General features: G+C 35.1%; 4 protein-coding genes across 4 annotated transcripts; 2 read left to right on the forward strand and 2 right to left on the reverse strand.

Moving 5' to 3' along the window:
- Nucleotides 1–8,074: 8,074 nt before the first annotated feature.
- On the reverse strand, nt 8,075–10,696 carry LOC124819968 (uncharacterized). Its single transcript, XM_088107840.1, has 6 exons — nt 10,597–10,696; nt 10,260–10,353; nt 10,050–10,176; nt 9,694–9,972; nt 8,717–8,821; nt 8,075–8,629 (listed from the first exon to the last, which is right to left on the reverse strand). Exons 1-6 carry the CDS (start codon nt 10,694–10,696, stop codon nt 8,075–8,077), a joined length of 1,260 nt encoding a protein of 419 aa, XP_087963966.1.
- A 195-nt stretch (nt 10,697–10,891) lies between these two features.
- On the reverse strand, nt 10,892–12,403 carry LOC148204063 (uncharacterized). The gene is made up of 2 exons (XM_088107841.1): nt 11,966–12,403; nt 10,892–11,695 (listed from the first exon to the last, which is right to left on the reverse strand). Exons 1-2 carry the CDS (start codon nt 12,401–12,403, stop codon nt 10,892–10,894), a joined length of 1,242 nt encoding a protein of 413 aa, XP_087963967.1.
- A 1,410-nt stretch (nt 12,404–13,813) lies between these two features.
- LOC148204064 (S-adenosyl-methionine 4-1-methyl-2-pyrrolidinyl-3-oxobutanic acid methyltransferase-like) lies at nt 13,814–15,714 on the forward strand. Its single transcript, XM_088107842.1, has 5 exons — nt 13,814–13,823; nt 14,042–14,176; nt 14,518–14,639; nt 14,775–15,005; nt 15,124–15,714. The coding sequence occupies exons 1-5, from the start codon at nt 13,814–13,816 to the stop codon at nt 15,307–15,309; spliced, it is 684 nt and encodes a 227-aa protein (XP_087963968.1). The 3' UTR covers nt 15,310–15,714.
- Nucleotides 15,715–21,197: 5,483 nt separating this feature from the next.
- LOC148204065 (uncharacterized) lies at nt 21,198–22,956 on the forward strand. The gene has a single exon (XM_088107993.1). It carries the CDS (start codon nt 21,686–21,688, stop codon nt 22,715–22,717), a length of 1,032 nt encoding a protein of 343 aa, XP_087964119.1. The 5' UTR covers nt 21,198–21,685; the 3' UTR covers nt 22,718–22,956.
- The last annotated feature ends 1,301 nt before the right edge of the window (nt 22,957–24,257 follow it).

A 24,257-nucleotide genomic window follows, 5' to 3' on the forward strand; every position in this document is an offset into this window, starting at 1 on the left:
AGCTCCGTCATCAGTGTCATCGTAACGATCCAGAGGACCGACAGTAGGCACGTTCAAACGTTTATTGCAATCATTAAGCGGTGGGTATTTGTGGAGTGTCTCCTTTTCCGTGTACCCCTCCTCAAAATAATACACAACATCCGCACATGTAAACTTGCATTTTAAAGGGAAATTTGGGATTGTAGGACAATGCTCAAATATGATGATTTTATGCACTGACGCGTTATACTGGAGCAGAGTGCTGTTGAAGTTGTCGTAATCGAAGTTCTGGTAGCCTTCAAAAAAGTGAGTAGAACAGACATGGTCGACAGGGGGTCTTGGCATCAGTTTCATGGTGTGAGTGGTGTTGTCGATATCCTTCAGTGTGAAATTTTGAGATTCATAATGAGTATGGATCTGAGCATTGTCCTCCAACTCCATCCCCGATTCCATTTCGGCCCTCCTTAGCCTACTTCACATGGATCTGAGCACCAACCAACTCAACAGAACCATTCCCAAGTTAATTTCCTGTGTATAAACTATTTCATCTTTGATTTGATGATTATGCTCAATTTTTCAGGTTTGTACTATGTTGAAATGCTCGAAAGGAAAGATCAAGAGGCGCAGGATAATGAAGACCCTGAATTCATAACATTTTGAATTAAACTGTTCATCTTAAAAAAGATCCACATAACATAATACTGCTACATCAGCATCTTAAGTGTACACCACGTCATCAATGTTTAACACCGTTTGTCAAAACTTAACGAAGAGGACAAAATTGACTCAATTTTACATGTATATGGACCAAATTTTGACAGTTCAAAAAACGAGGACTCACTTGAGATTACCCTACAAATACGAGGACCATCCAAGGGTTTAAACCTAAAATAATATTACTATATAAAGGAAAATTTCAAATGTTCGTCCCATTTTCTGATACAACCATTTATTTCCAAATCTTCTTCTCTCTTCTTTTCTCCTCCTTCTCTCTAAAATTACTCACTGTTGGTTCATCTGATCGATGATCAGAATCTCCATAGGCGTTCATGAGATCAAGAGTTTCCTTTTCCACCGATCAAAGTCTTGTTTAGAGCTGGTAAGTCTCGACTTGTTGAACTTTTGTGAGATTCCGAAACATTTTGATGCATGCAAGCCAAGTTTCTGGTTACATGTGTTCATCAGCTTCTTCTTCCCATTTCTGATCACATTTTTGGTCTTTTGGTGGTCTATCCTCATCAATCAGTGAACTAGAGGTGTTCTGGGAATTTTATGGAAGTGTGAGCAAATTTCTTGAAGGGTAGAAGATTCCCGTTCGGTTAAGAGGTAAGGGAAGCTTGTGATTTAATTATGATTCTTCTGTGTATGGATTGTTGCATGTTAGTATGGTTGCATGTTTTAAATGGTGGTATGATGGGATGTTTGGTTGATATTGGAAATGCTGAAGTTTTCTGCATATTGATTTGAATGAGTTGGTGTTCGGTGATATTTGTGTGGATTATTATATGTTATGTTCATGAGGTTTGTGATGCTATATAATTCTGGTTCAATGTCTGAGTGAATTGTGAGGAAGTGTGATGGTGAAATTGGGAAAAATATTTAGTTTTGGTAAATCTAGCTGGTTCATAAATCTGCAGAAGTATTTGCAGAATTAGATAGAAAACTGAGCGTTCGCTATTGACCGCTCGTTCATGTTCAGATACTCGGTCGTTAATTGGGTTCGATCTCTTTAGTCTTACCCGTGCATGACCGCTCGGTCTTAGGAAAGTGGTCGGTCTCCTAGTCGTAATCGGTTTTATATTAGCGATCGTTCTTAGTAGTTTGTGGGGTCTCTTAGTATTATTAGGTTTTATAAATAATATTCAAGATCAATCTTAAGTGGTCGGACTAAATTGTTGGTGTTCGTCTTAGGTTATAGCGCTTGGTCTTGTACTAGCAGTTATGCTAGTGTTAGCGCTCAGTCTCGTACTAGCGCTCGTTCTTTGTAGTGCTCGGTCTCGTACTAGCGCTCGTTCTTGGTAGTGCTCAGTCTCGTACTAGTGCTCGTTCTTGGTAGTGCTGGGTCTCGTACTAGCGCTCGTTCTCTGTAGTGCTCGGTCTCGTACTAGCGCTCGTTCTTGGTAGTGCTCGATCTCGTACTAGCGCTCGTTATTGATAGTGCTCGGTCTTGTACTAGCGCTCGTTATTGGTAGTGCTTGGTCTTGTACTAGCGCTCGTTATTGGTAGTGCTCAATCTTGTACTAGCGCTCATTATTGGTATTGCTCGTACTTGTATTATTGATTGGTATTTCCCTAGTGGTTGGTCCTTAATAATGTTCGGGCATTTCCTCAGCCTTAACTAGTATGGACCGTTCGGTCCTGTTCTGTGGATGGCGAAAGACTGCTCGATCTTACACTAAGTGTTCGGTTGTTCTAGCTTTCGGCCCTCGAAATTTTGTTCGACTCATATTATAGTCTCATTCGTTAAAATACCATTCGATCATGTTTTTGTGTTGTGAGCATTTTTCGTTCGGTCTTGTTCGTAAATTATATTGATCTTTTTCACTCGGTCGTACTCGGGGTTTGTGTTGTTGTCGTTCGGTTTTCTTCTATGAATGAATATTTGGTCTTTAAATGCTATTTTCACCGTTTGACTCTGATGGGTTAAGATAGTTGTATTGATCTACTGTGTATGGGAAATTTTATGCATATTTCAATAAGGCATATGTTTCAAGTAATGTGGAAGAGAATTCCAAGGAGGAATGTCTCAATGAAAAGTGTATCAAGGTGGTGTTATAGTATGTATATGGAAAGTGAAATTCATGGAGTTCATCCTGAAATTCGGATGATTACAATTCTCAAGTAGAGATTGGTAATGCATTGTGTGAGAATGGGAGGAGGTTCGAGCCCATAGGTTCTTGGGTGAGTTATAACAGACTAACCTCGGGTGGCAGTTGATGGTTTTCCAGTTACTACACCACCCGGGTGCACGAACGACCTCAAGCTACATATTCATACTAGTTTGAACAGTCAGAGTAAAGTGATCGGTTGTAATATGATCGTATGGATGATTGTATTATATGTTTGTCTAAATTATATGTTAACATGGTTAATTAAATTACATTAGCTTACCCTTATTTTCCTGTCTTGTCATGTTGTTTGTTTGGTCGTCTGCGTCCTTGCAATGATCATCCTATGGGTGTGAGCAGAGTGCAAAGAGGATTCTATGGAGCAAGTGCTAAGCAAGGAGTCTTCAACCCCTTAGGATAGGACCGTTCGATTGATACACCTCTTGTATGACTGATCAGTTTGCTCTTATGGTTTGTATAAGTGTAGGATTTTTGTAAGTTTTAAATTTAGGGTTATTTTATGATAACTGTAAGTCAACTTTATTTCCTGTAACTATTCTATTTTATTGTAAATGTAAGGACTCTTAAATATAGTTTATAGCTATATTTTTGGGATGTTACACATTAACTATAAAATATTAAAATAAAAATTAAAAATAAATAATGTTAATTTGATTTTAGAGATGCTAATCTTATTTAAATTTAATATTTTATTTAGTAAAGTTAATATCAATTAAGTGGATGCTAAATATAAAAAAAAATATAATAAATAAAGTTAGTGTTGTTTTAATGAACATGGTACTAATTTATTTTTAATATTTTATTTATTTAAAGGTTATCGTATACTTATCAGAAACTAATCTCATTTATTTTTAATATTTATATTTATTTAAGTTAAAGTTTGTCAAACCAATTGTTAATGGCTATCGACAAATGTATCGAATTGCTCAAGCAATATAAAATGATAAAACCAAATATCATTTTTCAAGAGACTCATATAATACTAAATAATTGTACGATTAATAACTCATCTAAACTAAATAATATAAAATTATGTGCAAGTAAATAAATTGACAAAGAATTAAATGATAGACTTTGATAGTTAAAGACACTTAGAAGAGGGAAAAGGTCAAAAGTGGTGTGGAAATGACATGCTAAGTGTAGAATTCACCGGTTTTACTCTTGTGTACACACAACATCAACTTTCTCCATCAAACATTAGAGTCAACCCACTAAACCACTCAAACCCTAATCCCTTAAGTGAAAGAGTTTAGGTTTTCTCACTAAGAACCAATCCCTTGGACACTTAACAAGCTAACCCACATTAAAGTCTAGGGTTTAATACAACTAATAGCTCAAGTTCTATTTCTAGAGTCAAGTTCCATTTCTAGATATAAGTTCCATTAGATCTCTTGTTTCAAGTATAGGTTTCACTTAGATTCTTTCCAAAACCTAGCGAACCACAAATCAATCTATCCACGTCCCCATTTCAAGCAAGCATTAAGAGAGTAGAAACAAGAAATCAACATTTAATGGAAGACACATGTAGATAATCAATGTATTTACAAAGTAAACAAAAGTTCAATGGCTATAAATACCTCTAACAAAATGAGTTTGACTCTCTATTTCCATGGAGAGTCTCAAGGTTAGAACATGAAAGGTAAAAGAAGAAGGAGACACAAAGAGGAAGAAGAGGATATTTCCACAAGCCTCAAGCAACCTTTATAAGCTTCAAACAGTGTAATCATGCCTCCACTTAGGCTTCTAAAACTCCCTTTTTTTTGTTAATCTTCTTGCTTCTCTAGGTTACCAAGGTTCTTCGATTTGATAGATGGTCTTCCTAACACTAAAATAGATACGATAAAAGGTAATTAAAGATATAATTACATAAATGTAGCCCAAAATATAAATTTTAACAAAAAGAAGATAAAAGTGGGGACTTAAGCAAATAATAAACTATATAGAAAAGCTGATTTTGTTAATAAAATGAAGATTAGATAATGATATAATTATCACTGATGTTAAGTTGTATATTTTGAATTTATGTGTTTTTCGTGTTGAATACGAATTATAGATTACTTTTAATCTAATGGCCCAAATTTAAATATATCAAATCTTTTTATTTTCTCACTTTCTATTATAAATCTCATCGTACTTGTATTCTTATTTCACATTCATAAATATTCTCATACTCATATTTTTTTCATATAGACTATAATCTCTTTCACTCACATTCTTCTCCTTCATTCACTCATCTTTTTCATCCACATATATTCATCTATATTTTTTTTTCTCATCTTTTTCATCCATATATTTTTCTCCTACTTCTCCTTCATCCACATTATTCTCCTTATTTCCTTCCTCCATACTCATTTCTTCAATTCACAATCATCTTTCTTATACACATTAATCTCTTTCATCCATTATATTTTTTTCCATTTATATTTGTTGGATATGAAAATTGTTCAATATGAAAATTCTTAGTAAGAATTTCTTTTGAATTTACTATTATTAGTATTGTTGATCCATTTGACATTAAATTAAATAAATTTTGAAATAGCTAACACTAAACTACTTTAATAGAAAAAATCATTTAAAAATTATTTAGAGAGGGAAGAATATATTTATGAAATATTTAATGATTCACATGTGTCAAAGTCCAACATCTGCAAGACTTAATATGAAAGATAAAAATGAATATTGATGTAGAAATGAAAGACATAAATTATTTATGTATCAAAAATAAATTAAGAAAAAGTATAATTTATTGTATAAATAATTAATCCCTAAAAGAAATCTATGAATGCCAGAAGGATGTTTTGTTTGTAAACTGAAAAATATGATGTGTTGTATATGTTAAAGCCTAAAATGTTGGGTAATGAATGATGAGAATTGGATTTGTTTGCGATCCACGTTGGAATTGCTTAAACATAGGCTTAAGATCCAAGTTAGGGTTGAAGTAAAGGCTTGGAGTGAGAAGACGGTATAAAAATAAGCAAAGTAAGGCTTGCCACTCAAGTCTCCTAACTTTTATTACATAGTTTAAGGTTTGCAGAGACGCACATGCAATATTTTACGTAAAGAAAACCCTGCTAGTCATGTGATCCAAGTTCATTGCAAACCTGCTATGGCTTCCATACATACTTTCAGTTTAAGCTTTTGCTGCTGCTTAATAGGTAGGTATTCAATGTTTCATATTTGAGTAAACATTTCAATTTTCAAATAAACATTTGATTAGATTACACATTATATAAAATTTCCTAATCAACAACTAAAGTTAAATGAAATTAATTTCTTTTAGTGCAGAGATCACAACAATGTTAACTTGTTCTGGCATTAAAAGTATCTATCAGTGTATTTTTATGTTTTTTACAATCTTCATCATTGTTAGCGTTTTTATCATACTTTAAATTTGGAATGAGTATAATTAATTTACTTTCTCTGTGTACTATAACATTGACCCAAATGTCGCTATATTCATTGCGTTATATTCCGATCATACCATTAGATCACTGCGAAAGAAAACTTGTGAGAAATCCTGCAAAAGAATTTTCAAAAGGAAATATATTTTAAGAAGAAAAAATAAAACATGCATAGATAAAAGAAATAAGCAATGGTCAAGAAGATGATGGAAGATGAAAACTGCCTCAGATAATGATATTTATAAAGAGAAAGACAAGTGGGAGGAACAAACAAACCTTGGTGACTGTTATGGAATAACAGACAACGATGATTGAGCTATACTATAGTGGTTTTTGTTTTTATTTTTTTCTTCTCATTAACTGAGGTCATGCTGTGACTCGTATATCTCTTACATATGAAGCATTTTCTTAGCTGGATCTTTGTGGTATGTTGCCAAAGATGACATTCTGTATGTTTTCAAATTCTACAATAATACTATGACAACAGTTATATACTACAATTTTTGAATGTTCATTAATTGTTTATACAAAATATAAATTGCAACGCTTAGTAATAAGTTTTATTTATTATTATCACGAAAGATATTTTATTAATTAAATAACATATTATAATGAATTCAAATTATTTAAGTTTAGAAATTTAGAGAATTAAATGTGATGTTAAACTTTTATACAGAACACAATTTTACATTGACTAAATTATGAGGATTATATATTTAAGTCAAATAACAATAGAAAAAACAAGTATGCTGTTGGCAATAAGACCAATATCGCAAAATCTTAACTGAAAGGTGTCTAAATTTATTTTTATTTTGGAAGCCCAAATTAGAAAAAAATTATGCGGGCTTTGAAGCCCTGAAAGTAATCAAGAAAGCATGTCAGCGTGGTCAACGAAAAGATTGAATTATGGGCTGAACTCAAATCAAACCCACGAAATTCTTGTAGCAAAAGCTCCCTTAGGCCTTGTCGTTTTATGGTAGATATTTGCAGGGAGCCAGATATAATAAAATTACAATAACAATACCAATGCCTTGTTTTATATTTTCTGTAGGACAAGTAAATTTGAACATGATATCTTGTATAAATTAATCAAATTAAAAAATAGTAAATTGAACCATAAACAGAAGCTAACTCTCAGATTACTTTATGATATCAATTATTGGTAACATTCAATTCCTAAATTACTTATTAAAATGTACAATATATAAATTTTAACATGATTTATAGTTTATCAGACATATTATACTTCAAACCACCTATAAATATTAATTACACACTACAGTAATGAAGGGCATTACCGAAGGCCAAAATCCTTCGGAAAACGCCAAAAGCCTTCGGTAACGGCCTATTATCGACGGCCTGGCGACGGACAAAAAGCCCTCGGTAAACCCCCTGTCGGTAACCATTACCGAAGGCTTACGCCCTTCGGTAATTACCGAAGGCCATAAGCCTTCGGTAATTACCGAAGGCCATAAGCCTTCGGTAATTACCGAAGGCCGTAAGCCTTCGGTAATTACCGAAGGCTTATGGCCTTCGGTAATTACCGAAGGGCGGAGGCCCTGGGTAAAGCCTTCGGTACGGTGCAGAGAAATATCTGATTTAATTGTTTTGCTGTTCTACCACACATACCTGCATATCATATTCACAACACACAGACCTGTATAACAGTTTCAATATACAAACAAACAGACCTGCATATATATATTGTCCATCCCAAAATTTGATATTCATTGATGGAAAAGCATAAAGTACTATAACATTGTTATCATAATGTACTAACATCAATTATATTCTAACAATATCATAATAACATTTAAATGTACTATGATCAATAACAAAATGAAACTAAAAATCTACATAGTCTTCAGAAAGATGTTCATCCTCCTGGTCATCTGTAGATGGCTGGACTGGTGTGGGCTGGACTGGTGTGGGCTGGACTGGTGTGGGCTGGACTGGTGTGGGCTGATGAGGGACGGCGGGTGACAGGGAGGGTCGTGGCTGGGTCGGAGGGGTAATGGAAGGAGTGTCTGAAGTTTGAGGCAGCGCTCTCATGACCAGGGTCTTGAAGCTTGAGAACTCATCTCTCAAGTCACTATATTCTTCTCTCAATGCACGGTTTTCCTGGTCACGTTGGTCCAATAGCTGTGTCAAGCGCTGGATGGCCTCGTCAGCAGAAGAGGTGGAAGAAGAAGGTTGATGCTTCAGTGTACCTCCTTGCGATGCTGTATAGTTTGCAGCAAGTTGTCCTGCACCGTAGACTCGTCCCTTTTTCTTCCCACCAACGACATCGACCCAGCACTGTGTCCTACGGATGTCGTCATCTGTATTACTCGTATCATCCGGTGTAGGAGCTGACCCATGTTCGGATCTAACCTGTGAAAGTCTCATAGAAAAATCTTCCTGTTCAAACAATAAAAGCAATGTCAGAGAATGATGAAGATAACATAATCATGTGGATTACTAATACTAGGAGTGCTATTTCCTTACATGAGTCTTGCGAGACCTTTCATCAACGAATTCATTAGTGCCCTTCCGAACATGGGTCTGTGCAAAGACCTCGTCAACATGGACCGCTCGTCCAAGAGCTTGTGCCTGTAACATAATTTAGACTTAACATGGAATCCAATATTAATGTGGAAACCAAAGGAGATAAACCCAGCTTTTTCCAATCCAAATTCGAAATTTAAATGTGACTAAAAACCAAACAGCAACTAAAATGTACACTGCAGCAGCAAATTGAGTAGAAAGATGATGGTTTCAGTGGTAAAAATGAGTGGCAGTGGTTTTAGGGATCAAATGACACCTAAAGGAAGTTTATATCATCATATTGAACATGTAGAAGCAGTGAAACAACCAAGAAAAAATCTACTGCAGAATTTCAGTTGTGCACTTGGTAAAAGTGACGAAAATTTGGTCATGTAGCAAGTATATTTTGGTTTGGCTCAAAATTGACCATATGAACAATAGAAAACAACTTTCAATTCACCAAAAATGACTCCATAAGCAATGAAACACAACCAAAACAGTCAAGCTGTCAATACGAGGTGTGCAGTTGCAAATTTAAGGCAAAAGTGATGGTTCAAAAGGTGATTTGGTGCAGTGGCTGGAGAAAGACCAAACGAACAGTGCTAACAACTTTAAACCATCAAATTGAAAATGTTTAAGCACTAAGACAGTCAAGGGACACAATGCAGCAGAAAATCACAAGTTCACTTCCACATTTAGGCAAAATTTGGTGGTTTAATGGGTCATTCTGCATAAACACGTTTGGAAACATTATTTGATGGTTGGGGAAACTTTTATCATCAATTTGAATAAGTTTATGATGAACTCAACCACTCATTTTGCAATTAAGTGATTAATATGAGTTGCTACACCTTTAGCAATGCTTATCAACATCAAACATACTTGCACAATGCTTAAGAGACAAGAAAATCTGGACAGAGACAGCTTGAAGAGATTACCATACGAATGGCATGCTCGTGAATCGTGATCGACCCACCAGTATGCAAGGCACCACCCCTTTCAGACGATCTATTCTTCTGGTTTGTAGCAGACTTCTTACGAAACTCTACTGTGTTCCAATGTGCAAGCAAAGAGTTCCAAATAATTTCGCCCATCCAGTCAGGGCGCTCCCCTGCAATCCTGGCATCCCTAAACATCTCTGAGAGCCGATGAGATGCTTTCATGTGAAAATTTCTATGAATTTGACTTTCATGCTCAGCTTTCCACTGCACCTTCTTCTGTAATGATGAACAAAACAAACATTGATTAAGACATGGTAAGATATGAATGATAATTAATTTAAAGTGTTCTTGACCTTAAAACGCTCCCAGAATGGCTTTCTGTCGTCTATAGGTATGGCTCCCCAAGTAGGCCATGGAGTCAAATACTGTTGCTTAATTGAACGTGTTATGGCCTGGGAAGCAACTCTGGAGGGAATAAACCTTCATATAAATAAATAAAAGTCATTTCAGTAAAGAAAGTTTAAAACATCAATCAAAGTTAAAACTGGGATTAAAGTATTTACCCTTTTCCATATGGCTCAATCCATGGTCGATCATGGAAAGGCGGGTCAACATCTTCAGCATCACCAGCTGAAGGCGGTGTAGAAGATGAGGAAGCTATAGAAGTAGGGTCAGGGGGAGGAGTGGGGGTAATAACCTCAGGGGGAGGAGTGGGGGTAATAATGACAGGGGGAGGAGTGGGAATAATAATCACAGGTGGAGGCAGAGGCTCTTCTGCATGGGTAGGAGCAGGAGGGTGTACAACAGGGGTAGGAGGAGGAGGATGTACTGCAGGGGTAGGAGAAGGAGGGTGTACTGCAGGAGTAGAGGGAGGTTGTACTGTAGGGGTAGGTAGTGTACTAGGCACCCTAAGTACATACTTTGGGGCCTTCCGTTGCCTTTTTTTAGGCCTGGCTACCCCTTTTCCTTTATCAGGTTTATCTGAACCTTGTCCTGTCATTGCTGCATTTGAAATGTTTACACATAAAGTGAAACAATAGAAAAGAATAAGAAAGGATCACTATAAATTAAAGTGAATTTAAAATTACTACATGCATGACAATAACGAAGGATGACTACAAATGAAATATTGTATTTTACATAACTCAATTGAAATGATAGTTCAATTTGCTACAATATTTAAGATAGTCGAAATTCAATCATCGTCATCATGATCTTCATCTTCATCTTCATCTTCTTCATCATCATCATCATCATCATCATCATCATCTTCATCATCATCATCATCTTCTTCTTCTTCTTCTTCTGCTTCATCATCATCATCATCATCTTCTTCTTCTTCTCCTTCATCATCATCATCATCATCACCACCACCTTGTGCAGGTGCTTCTAATTCATCTCCATCACCATCAGGGTCGCGCAATGCGGTTATAGGTTCTACTTCAATAATTTGTTGTGGTTGTGACATTTGGTCAAGTTGGTAGGCAACATCCTCCTCAACCTCATTTGAGTCAATGCGACCTCTAGGCTTGGTTTGTACTGCTACAGCCCAACCACGCTTGTCTATACTGCGGAATGGTGGATATGGCACGTAATAAGCCTGTCTGACATTAGTTGGAAGAATGAAAGGATCAAACGGTCTATATTTGTTTCTCAAGTTGAGTTCGACAATGTTAAACCTAGGATCCACTCTAGTACCAGCTCTAGAAGGATCAAACCATTCACAATAAAAAAGTACAACTCTGTTTGGAGAAGTAGTGCTGTTGTACTCTAGCTCATATATTTTTTGAATGATGCCATAGAAATCATCATAACAACCCTCTGTAAGGCCCTTGACGTACACACCACAATTTATTGTTTTCTTTCCTTTAGACCATTCATGTGTATGGAATTTGTAACCATTGATGAAGTAAGTGTGCCATTCTTTCACACATCTCAATGGCCAATTGGAGAGATGTCTTAACTCTTGAACCGTTGGAGTCAATGCCTGATTAAAAACCTACAAAGATACCAAATTCATTTTTAAAGCAAGCGTCAAATTAACCTTGCTCAAAACATAGGAAAAAGTATGGACCTGATTTCTAAACCATTGGGGAAACTCTGAGTGTATTCTAGCAGAAGCATTTCCTTCTACGACTTCCTCAGCCACAAGAAATGAGCTGGTACAAATGAAATGAATTAGTGTATAACAATGTAAGCATTGCAAAGGTAAGAGTTGAATGATAACATACTCAAGGTACGGTTTAACTTCACTGCAATTGATTAAGACATGGACATGAGCAGAGTTTAATTCAGCATCACTTAACCAATGAGTGAATTCTTTCCCGGCATGACGGCCTAATTGTCGAAAAACTGATAACATACATCCATTAACACAACAATCAATCTTCTTGGCTTCCAATCCCAACATTGAAACACATCTTTTGGCTTGATAACAATTCTTCGGAATAGAATTGTTTGGTGGTGTCAGATCTAAAATCAATTTTGTGTAGTGATCCACTGCTTGATTGGGAACGTTCCAATTAGATTTACCAGCCAACAGTCTGATGGACACTGACAACTTTGACTCAGATGAACCTTCAAATACAGGTAGATTTGCCTCTGTCAGTAATTTGTAAAACCTCTGAGTGGCTTCATTTGGAGACTCTTCATCATGACTACCGTTTGCTTCTTGTTCGTCATGTCGATGAAGAGCATTGTTGACCATCTCTTGCATATAGGCAAATTGATCTATCTCAGATGTATGTACAACAGTATTCGAACCTGATGCAAGCCGATTTTGAACTCTATTGGAGGTCGAAGGATTTTCTTCACCATGAAATGTCCAAACCGTGTAATTAGGCATGAACCCTTTTTGGTATAGGTGAACTTTAATCTCTTCATCTTTCAAAATCCTTGTACATTCGCACTTCATGCATGGGCATCGAATCCCTCCATCAATGGCATAATAATGACTGCGTCGAGCCGTCTCCACAAACTCTTGAACTCCGATGACAAAAGATTCCTTCAAACCTCTCCTTCCGCTATAACAACGGTCGTACATCCATGCACGATGGTTGAGAAAATAGGCCATGTTCTGTGACAAGCCAAAAAAAAAAATCATTGTCAAAACAGCAACACTCCATGCGACATAAGTAATAAACCTATTACTATTCAAGTCGAACATGGAAGGCAATTTGAACACTTCGGTTACTTTAGGTGAATTCCCAATTTCTCACCTATTACTACACTTTTTTAGGTTTTACTTTAGAATAGTTTAAGACTAATTCTACTTAGTGTAGTTTAGTGTAGTTAGTGGAGTTTAGCCTAACTCATTCTTCAAAGTTTGTTTATGCTATTTTAGTTTAATTCAATTGGTGTGAAGTGATTTTCTTTAGTTCACTTTGGTGGAAGTTGATTGGTTAAAGTGATTTTCCTTTCAGCTATAAAATGGTCCCTATGTGGGCACATTCCTACACCTCTTACAAAGAGTGTGATGGGTGTGAGGGTTTTGGGTTTCTCTTCTTCGAAGTGGAAGAGAAGGTGGAATGAGTGAGGGTTGTGGGTTTTGTCTTATTTGGTTTGATCACATTTAGGGTAAAAAAAGTCAACCTGAGCAATCAAGCATGATCAATTTGAAAAATATTCTAACTCTAAAACAATTATATCATTAGCTTGGGAACTTAGAATGTCAATAATTGATACAAGTAAGAAATAACAGTTATGAAACACATAGGGAGTCAAAAGGAACGTAAGATATGTGGTAGAATAGATTTCAAAATGCAATGCCTTTGATGCAGCAATCAAAATAAGCTTTCTATATCACAAATCTGCAACTATACCACAAAAAATGCTGAAATATTGGTGGTTTGAATGGTCATTTTGCACAAAAGTGTTTATAATCATAATTTTATGGTTTTAGCAACTTTTCTTTATGAAATATGACTTGTACAAGCTGCCAGCACATGCTAAATATGATTAAATCAAAATATCACTGTTTCAATTGCTCTTTAACACCAACTTTAACCATTTTCACCAACCAAATTCAAGCATAAGAATCAAATTGGATTGTAATCATGTAATCTGACTCTAGGACAACAATTGAGATGTGAATAACACTCTAGGAGTGAATTCAAAGATGTCCAGAGGTGAGTTCTAAGCTGGATACATGAGAAAGAGACAAGATTGGCAAAATTACTTTTAAGCACGAGAATAGGGGACAAGAAAGTAGAAACCAAGAAACCAAGAAACCTATCACATGCTACCTAGGCCTCAGAACAATGAGGTTATGGACTTCTAATACTTTAGCAAGTCATGAATAAGATTAAGTTATCATGACAAATTCAGTAAACCATTGTTCTTGCAGCAACAGCCCAAGTTTATGGCTATTGGTGTCAAATTTGCTTGAAATATGGTCACACTGCCACAGTCAGAGGCTTTGACTTCATTGACAGAATAAAGACCCTTCTTGAGTTTGAATGCCCTGGACAGAATAAATTCAGTAAACCATTGATGTCACCATAGACACCATTGTAGCCACAGTATGAGCTTAATCTTTATCAAGAAAGCTGAAGTATAAGCACAAAACAGTTCTGCTTAGTCTCTATCTTGACACTTTGATTTTGATAACAAAAAAATACTCATTATGGAGGAAAGTTCCGACAGGTTGAAGAGATGGGGTAGTCTATATCTTGGAGGAAGCCAGAAATAACATTCCTGCTCCATTTGACAACATCACCACCCTGCAAACATTGTTTGCCAACCAAGGACTTGATTTGAAGGACTTGATTCTGCATCTGCAGTCACTGTACTCTATTTTATACTTTTATTTCAAAAGTTCAGACATTTCAAAGTTTGCTTCATGCTTTATTAATGCCACACCTGGATCCTTCTACGGAAGGCTCTTTCCCAGTAATTCCATAAACCTTTTTCATTCCTCCAACAGTCTACACTGGCTTTCTCAGGTTAGATAAGTTCACTCTTTCTTCTCCTCTAAACTTACTGATATGCTATAGTCGACCAAAACCATTTTTGTCTTAGGTTTGTTTTTGTTTCAATTTCTCACTCTTGAGTGTATTTATCTCATATTTTGGTTGTAGGATCCATTATTGGGGTGTAAGGATGCAGCATCCCTTAACAAGGGTCATACTGAGGTATACAAAGCCTACCTTAAGCAGTATCAACAAGACTTAAAATTGTTTCTGAAATCACGTTCTGAGGAACTTGTGCCTGGAGGAGCAATGGTCTTGTTGTTCCTTGGTAATGAGGAAAATCCTAGAATAACAGGTTGGGAACTAATTACTATAATACTCAATGAGATGTTCTTGGAGGTAAAAAAAAGTTGTTTTTTTTGTTTATTAATTACTATTAGGGTATCTCTTAAGAATAATATTAGCTCTATGGGTTACAGCTTATAATTGAAGAGGTATATATATATAAAAAATGCAGGGTATGATTGAAGAAGAAAAATTGGAGTCCTTCAACATACCAGTGTACGAACCAACTGTTGAAGAACTTAGAAACGTGATTCTGGAAGAAGGGTCGTTCTTGATTCAACGATTGGAGATTTTAATCTTACCTTGGGATGACGGCATGAGTGAAGGGAGTGATGATATAAAAGCAGATTTGATTTAGTTGTACAGATTTTAATCTGATATAAAAGCAGATTTTAATCTGATAGAAAACTGCATGTTTAGTTGTACAGATTTGATTTTAGATTTTGTATTATTTTTTAAATTGGTAAAGTTAGTCCTTCGAATATTAAAAATGTTTGAATTTAAACTGTGGAAGACAAGAGGATGAAGTGTTTCTATGGTGTTGAACAACTATAAGCTACTGCTAATAGGGCAACTTGGTTTACAAAATTTAAACAAGGAAACTGATGAAATCTAATTGACATTCCAGGTCAGTGTTTGACTATACCAACCCTCCAAGTGGTGAAATCTACTTGAGATAACCTATAACTCCTACCACCAATGCTGTTGATAAAGTTAACTTGAACTTGGATATTTCTAGCAGATTTCCTCCTTCTAAGTGAGAATTGCATGTGTTTAAGTACCAGTCTCGTCTTAAATAGAGACTGCTTCTGTTCTATTAACAAAGTACACGGCTCAGAATAGCAGTATTTGGTAGTGTCATTCTACATGATTGTTTCAAAATAGTAAAATATAACACTACAGGACGAGGAACCCAAAATGGCAATGCAATTGAATGCTATGATAAATAGCTCTAGGAACATACATGTTCCGTATAGGCTTTAAGCTTTCCTTCAATTTGAAAACGATTTTCACCTTATCTGTGTTTCCTACACGCCTAATTAACTGATTAGTTGTGAAAGTGTCAATTTGATATATGGCAATTAAGGTAGATACCAAAACCAAAACATATCAACGAAAGTACCATGTTTGAAGCATAAAATCTAGCCACTTAATGCAATAGAGACACGTCTGAAAATACCATGTTTATTTTTACTATGTTTGGGACTCTATCTGTACTAATTAACACTGTTGAATTTGATCAGATTACAAACTAAAGAAGGAGAACGTATATTGTGCCACTTGCCCTTTATGATTACTTGGCGAAAATGCTGAGATGCAGCATCCAGCAGGAGCAAGAAAAGATGGAAAACTGAATGTGTGCAAGTGAAAAATTCCGACATGATAAAAGGATGAGTGAATGGAGACAAAGTGATGGAAAAATTTTGAGTTAAGAGGAAAAGTGGCCCACAATGTCTATTGGGGAAGGAGCAGGCAAACAAACGTTCACTGGTGTTGGAACTTGCGTTCCCTGATAAACAAGTTTAGCCTAAAACACTTTGGTCTGCTACCAGTCCCCACACCCACATGACTTTGGTTCTCTCTTCCACTGTAATATTCCAGGTCAGTGGCAGTGCAGGGATTTATTGGGTTCAGTCCAGGAATGCTATCTCTAGTGAAACCAGACAATGTTGTTATCACTTCTCTTCCTCTGGTTGCATACATTTTTACTTATGAATACATATGTCAAGTTTCACTAAATCCAAATAAGAAAACAAAGTCCTTGACTGTGACAAGTTACAGTGTCTAGTGTTTAACTTACATGTATATATAATGATATTTTGTAATTGAATTATCCTTACACTAACACAAAAAATTGTGTTTTACATCAAACGATCAAATTGGTACTATATATCTAACAATGGAATTCACACGGTACTCTTCTCTTAGAAATCAATCTCAACATTATAGCACCATAAAGAACATACAATTATTTTCATAACCAAATCACAAAAACACATACATATGAACTTAACTCAAATCAATAACAGAAACTAAAAAAAACTAAAACAGAAACTAAAACAGAAACTAAAACAGATACTAAAAATGAAACAATAGCATTCACGGTTTAAAATGAAACCCAAATATTTTGCAGTTTGATAGGAAAAGAATGTCAGCAGAACCTGACATCATAATTTAAGAGGGCAGAGTGTCCATATCCAAGCAGGAATAGTGGGTTCATTTTTTGAATCCCAAGAAAACAAACTCTCATTATCCTTCCTGTCTCACCCTAGCTAGAAAGGGACACATCAACCCTAATTTTAGGTGCAGGTAATCATCATTTATATTCACCGCTTCAGTGTTTGATGTCTTATTTTTTTCATTTTCTTTTTCTCACTCTTAAATTTATTTCATTTATTGTTATGGACTGTGCTGACAGGGCTGAGTTTTTTCATTATATATAGCTTCCCTTACTCTCACATCTCGTGCCACTCTTCAAAGCTGAGCAGAACTCACAAGAAACACTCTTTCAGCTCAACTTAAACCACCTTTGTCTAGGTTTTCAACATGTCTTGTGTAATGCAGCACAAGCTCTTGAAGCTCTTGGACATGATTCTCCAACTCCTGCAGGCTACGGGAAGTCCACTGGAAAAGATACCAAGGTGTACTATAGAGGCAGACCTCCTCAAGGAATCAGAACTGATTGGGTAATGCATGAGTGTTGCTTCAAGTAGAGGACCCCAGCAACATTCCAAGAAAGAAATAAAATAATCCGAAAGATAATCACATATCATTCCAGCCAAGGTTTCAGTGTGAAATGAAATTTGTTTCATACCATTACTTGAAATTAATTACAGTGTGTTTGACAAAATGACTGAACAAAAGGAAACTGACATGGTTTGTTTGGTTTTTGTGATGAATGAAAACAGTGTCAAAGCATGGGAGCAGTGGAGAAGAAGCTTGAGGAAATGGACATAGAATACGCGCGTGGAACGGTGGAAGAAGGCGGGATCAAAGTGGATCAGTTGTTTTTTCATTACCCAGATGGGTTCATGCTCTATAACGAACCTTCAGATGCTTCAACAGAGACAGACACACCAAATTGTGAAACAGGACTCAGCTTTAATGTTATCTTGAGTATTTCACTAGTTATGCTTATTGAAATTGGCTTTTTAGGTGTACCAGTAGCATTTTACTCTGATCCAGTATTTGTTATCAGTTTTCATAATCAACACACATTAGCAATCAAAATGACTACTTTGAACAATATTTTCTATAACAAATCATATTGCACAATAAACTTCAGAGCATACATTCAACAAACTCAGAACAAATGCTTCTTAGCTTGTAAAGTTCATCAATCGAAATAACAACTGACCTCGACGGTAGCCCCTTCAATAGCCTCTGAAGCAGTACTGGAAGACCTTCTCACGCAGTGTCACTGCCCTGGTTACGCCGCCTCGTCTATGCCGCGTCCTCCAATATCCTCCCTCCACAATGGTAGCCTTCAACTCAGCCACCCACCACCTTCCTCAGCTCAGAACACTGCAAAACGCTAGAACAAAAAAGCTTCCACCATTAACGCGTAATCGAGAACAGAAACAGGAAAACAAAATGAGATGGGAGAATGGGACACTTCACCTATAATGGAGGAGAAGGGAAGAAGCGTATCCCGATTGTGCTTAGGGTGGAAAGCAGTCTGCACAAGCCAGTGAGTGAGTTCGTCGAGGGAGTTAGGGTACACAATCTGAAAATTGGGGAAGAACGAGTTTTCGCGAAATGAGGGGAGGGAAAGCTATCACTTTCTAATTCCATATACATCATTCACTTACCGAGGGTCGTTTGCCTTCGGTAATGACTCCTGTCCATTACAGACGGCCATTGCCCTTCGGTAAAGTCATACTACACAAGCCTTCGGAAAAGCCTTCGGTAAATTACATTTTCCGAAGGCCAGAAGGCCTTCGGTAATAAGCCGCCGGTAATAAATGTTTTTCCTGTAGTGACAACCCCACCGTACAAACTTAAATAAATTCAAATATAAAATAAAAACTTAAAGTGTTTCAAAAGACCCATCCGAATTATTTTAATTGGAATAGGATCAATATAAGATTCAAATCAAGAGGGCTAAAGAAAAAAAAAAGCTTAATAAAAGATATGAAATAAGTTTGGCAATTTAATAATTAAATTATTATATTATTACAAAACATCATTTTACACTAATTTTGAAAATAAAACAATGTAAATATTAAAGAAGGGAGAAAAAATAGTACTGACCACTGAGGGAAAAGTAGTACGAAATATGGCTGGGGTTTTATGGGTAATCTTGTGGACCAATTATTGAAAACCATGAGTTGTCCTCATTATTGATAATCTTGACTTTGGTATAGGGTTGGTACTATAGTTTATTTTTCATCTTGCTCACCATTTTTTTTATTTATTAAATATTTAATCAAACTTGTTTATGTGATTTTTAATTTAATAACTTTGATTCAACATTTGATTACTAATTTTAAAATTATGATTATTTCCATCATATTTCAAACCTTCAGAAATTATCGTACAGAATAAAATTATTGATTGAGAAAATTTTAATCGTCACATGTAACACCCACAATAAAAAATTAATAATTAACATAATTCCATAAACACAATTTAAATATACAATAATAGGACAATACTTGTATTAAATATCTCCCAATATCCCTTCCCTTTCTTCCCGTGATTTATATGTAAACCCAATTACTCTCCATTAATGACCTCTCCTAATTTCTATTAGATATTATATATAATATATCGATAAAGGGAGTAAAAATGTTAAAAGAGAGAAATATTAGTTGTAGTTTTATTAAACTGCTGGAAGTTTCAGAGTAATTTATCTAGAAAATATTTACAGAATGATAAATAACTAAAGATATTATTTTGAATGGATTAATCCTCCTCAGTGAAACTATATATATTGAGATTTTTTTTATATTAAAATATTACAAGAATCTAAAACTAAATTGCCTGACTTGTTTTTGAATTTAAGAAAATAATATAAAAACTATAATTTATTTAAACTTACATCATAAATAAGTAAAGAAAATCTTAAAGGTATATCTATATATATTAAAAATATCCCCACACACCATATGAGCTAAAAAGTATGAGAGAAAAGTATTCAGCTGAAACCATTTTTGGGATTCTAAAAAAGGTGTTAATGGGTGGTAATGGTGAAAATGAAGCATAATTTGAAAAGGCAAAGGAGGTGATAGTCTTGGTTTTTTGAGCTTGCTATATCTAACCCTGCTTTCTCTTATGGTTCTTTTGGTTCAACTTTCTCTTTCACCACTTTCTGTTCCTTCTATTTTCTTATAAAACAAACCAGTTATTTATTTTCATACATCCCTTTTTCTGGTAATGTTTCTTCCTCTTATATATGCCATCTATTGTTTTTTTTTTCTGTGTGTTTCTTTATTAAGTGATTAATGCTCCTCAATTAATGGGTCTTAAATGATATGTTTTCTTTGCTTCATGAATAGAGATAGTTTTGCATTCGTTTGGGTTTATATATAAAATAAGAGAAATAAATATATAAAATCAGTAAAATTGGAATTAAAAATAAAATTGATATTTTGTTGGTTTTGTTTTATTGAATTTTACACTATCATCCAGTTGCACAGCAATTGCTACATGCTCCTAAAATTTGAATTATTAAGTGTGTTTTTTACTTTTATAATAACTAATCTAAAAGTATGCAACAAATTATATTTAGATGGTAGTGTATGAATTTCACACAAAATGTTAAGTATTCATTTTCTTAACATGATTTTTTCTAATACATTGTTAGCTGTTCACTAAAAAGGATTCGAAAACACATAATTATGTGTTACTCCGTATTAAATATATCTCATGGTAATTTTAAAACTTTTAATACATTTTAACCAACAAAAGAATGTCCTACATTATTTAAAAAACTACAAGGAAAAGATACAATATTTTCCAAGTGGTGCAACAATTTATGATAAAAATGTTAGTGTTGGAAAAAAGTCACAGACTTCACTAGAGAGGGCTACCTAATACTTCGATCTCTAATCCCTTAACCTCAACTAGACTAATATTTTAGTATACAATAAATGTCACATTATTTTAGCCATCAAAGTAGAAAAAAACATTATTATAAATACTTTCTTTTAATCCATGAAAATCTTTTTTAAATATAATATTTAATTAAAAAGAATTACACGGGGATAATATTGAAATTGGATATGAATATAAGTTGAAGTATAAGGATAGTATATCCAAAGATTAGATATACATGACTTTTTTTATTTATTTATTAATGCTTCCAAGTAATAAGAGAGGATTAATAAGAGGTATGTTGTTAAGTAAAAGGGTGGATAGTTGCAAAGATTTCACACCAGATGTCGACATTGTTTTGGCTGTTTTACACCTCTCTTTCTCTCACTGTCCCTCTCACATTCACATCGACTTTGACCTGTGGCCAGCCACCGGCATCTCTTTTATCTCTACTCCAATGCCGACCCCACCCATCATCTTCATCTTCTAAATTAGAAAAAGCTTAAATAACCTTTTCTCTTCTTTCATTTCCTTCTTTTTCCTTCCCTCAAACCCTAATTAACATCTATATGCATACTTGTCCTTTTTCCTTTTTTCAGAACCCCGATTTCCCAATTCGATACACCTAATTCACTGCTCCACTCTTCTTACTATTTCAATTCATTTCTTCTTTAGTCTTTCTTTTTCGCTCAATAATGGATTCTGGTAACAGTGGAAGCATCTCTTCCAGCGATGAAGAATACGATTCATCATCACACGCTGATCCATCCTTCTTCAATCATTTTGCTTCCATCTCCCACCCCCAACCATCCCTTGTTCCTTCTCACCCCTCAATGTTTGATCTCTCCTCAACCTACCTCCATGCTCTCTCACAATCCAACCCAAACCAAAACCTCCACAATTCCTTCTTAAACATCGACTCCCTTGCCCAAAGATCTCAATCCAATTGCACTCTCCCCGAAACCCTTCCATCTTCTTCATCGGCCACGCCAGCAATAAACCAATGTTTGCCGGCTCCTCAACCCCTCTCGTCACCACCACAAACCACCAACCTCGTACGCAACTCCAAGAAACGAAGCAGAGCTTCAAGGCGTGCACCCACCACCGTTCTCACCACCGACACCACCAATTTCAGATCCATGGTTCAAGAGTTCACTGGAATTCCTGCACCTCCCTTTTCACCTTCCTTCTCTCGCCGCCTCCCTCTTCGCTCAAACCCTTTGCTTTCAACTTCTTCAAGGACCTCCTTACACAACAACGCCACCATCAGTCTTTCTCCTAATAATAACTCCATTAACTACCAGCTACTTCCTGATCTGTCGTTACCCTATCATCCCCCACAGAATATCATGCAACATCACCCTATTCCCACATTCCACCCCTCTTATTCTCTTCAACCTCTTGTCCCTGCAGGGTTTGGTGCAAAGTCTCTATTCATGCCCGCTCTTGATGCGCATGATCTGGTGGTTGCACAGGGTCATGAACACGTGGTATCTGAGGGCATGCTTCAGAGGAGTGGCGGTGACGGTGACTGTAGAGATGGAAGCATAGTTGGAGGAGGGAGAAGAGATTCGTTTAGGTGCTTGGATGGGAACAACTATGGTGGGTGCAAGCTCAACATCTCGGTTTCTGCTTCGAGCAGTGTGAACCATGAGAAGAACTTGGAGAATGGTAATTCCCCTAGGGAAGGTGCCGTGGAAGCGTGGATTTGTTCTTCTGATCAATAGGATCTCGCGTGTGTGAGAGTAAACAGTATACTCAACAGGTGAATCATTGCAGCGTGGAATTTCATACACTGCAATGAATTAAGAGCGTCATCATGATGATGTTGATTCTAGTGGTGTAATGTTGGTGGTTAGCATTTGCAGCTATCATTTTTTTTCTTTTCTTTTGTTTTTTACTTTAATTTTTTTATATTGTTCAAAATATAGGTGGATAGGGTGAGATTAATTTAATTTCATAGTATAAGGAGTATAATATATATATATATATATATATATATATATATATATATATATATATATATATATATATATACATACTCCTGTTATTTGTACTTCATGCTCGTGATATCTTTCTTTAGTGTTGGGATCTAAAACTAATATTATTACAAGAATATTAGTTTCGCCCACATGATCGTACGCATGATTAGATTCGATTATTTAATAATGGCCCTATACTAAAAGTAATTATACATAATGATAATCTTATTATTATGAATAATAATGATAATGGGATGATAATTTATTATCTTCATGGACTATTTTTTGAATAGGGTTGCGAATAGAACTGATAGCTAAAAATACTAATGATGAGGTAAAAATGTACAGATTAGTAAATTTTAGATACTAATATGAAATTATTTGTTCTTTCCATTGGTAACTATGACAGTAATTACCGTGTGATATGCCACAAAAATATAGCCAAGCATTTCTTTTTTAACAAGTTGATTTTATATCGTAAAAAATAGAAAAGCCCTAGCACAGGGTGTGTGCTAAAGTCCGACGTAGAATGTCTGATTTATAACATGTGATATAGAGTTCAGTTGTTGTTATATACGGTCATCATTCATTATAAAACGAACTAAACTTGGTTTAAATTTCAAACTTAGTTACTTCAAGCGGAGAAAATAGTATATTGTAAGGATAATTTGTAAGTTGATGTGGTAGGCATTTAAAATGTGTTTAATATAAATATTTGTATTTAACCCAACATCATATTTGAAACTATATATATATATATATATATATATATATATATGAGATTAAAAATAGATTGGATTTAGTTCAACTTCAGAAGGCTAATTTAAAGAAAAGGATCTTTAGAATGATTATTTTAGCTACATTTTTAGGCGAGCCATCGTTACTATCATTACCAATTTAAATAGATTAAAGTATAAAAATTAACAAAAAAAAATCATGAAAAAAAGGTTTATTGAATCAACACCCGTCATTTTTATAAATATGGTATATCGAAATTCAAGACATTAAAATTAAATTCAAATTAGGATTTATTAATGGCTATAAGATTATTAAATTTTAGTTTATTTAGAAATAAGTGACAAAAGATTAAAAAATAAAATAAAATTTAAATTTATAAAGCAGCATTTGAAAGAAATAAACAATTATACACTGGAAAAACTATAATTTAATATTTTAAAAGCAGAAGACCTTAAGTATCTTTACATATCACAAGCATCTTTTGTTAGAGGCAATTATGTTGAAATTGAATAAAACTATTATGTATCATGAAATTCTTTCTCCAAAA

The sequence above is a fragment of the Vigna umbellata genome, chromosome 2 (assembly GCF_029865625.1).
Source record: "Vigna umbellata cultivar VRB3 chromosome 2, Vumbellata_1.0, whole genome shotgun sequence".
Lineage (NCBI taxonomy): Eukaryota > Viridiplantae > Streptophyta > Magnoliopsida > Fabales > Fabaceae > Vigna > Vigna umbellata.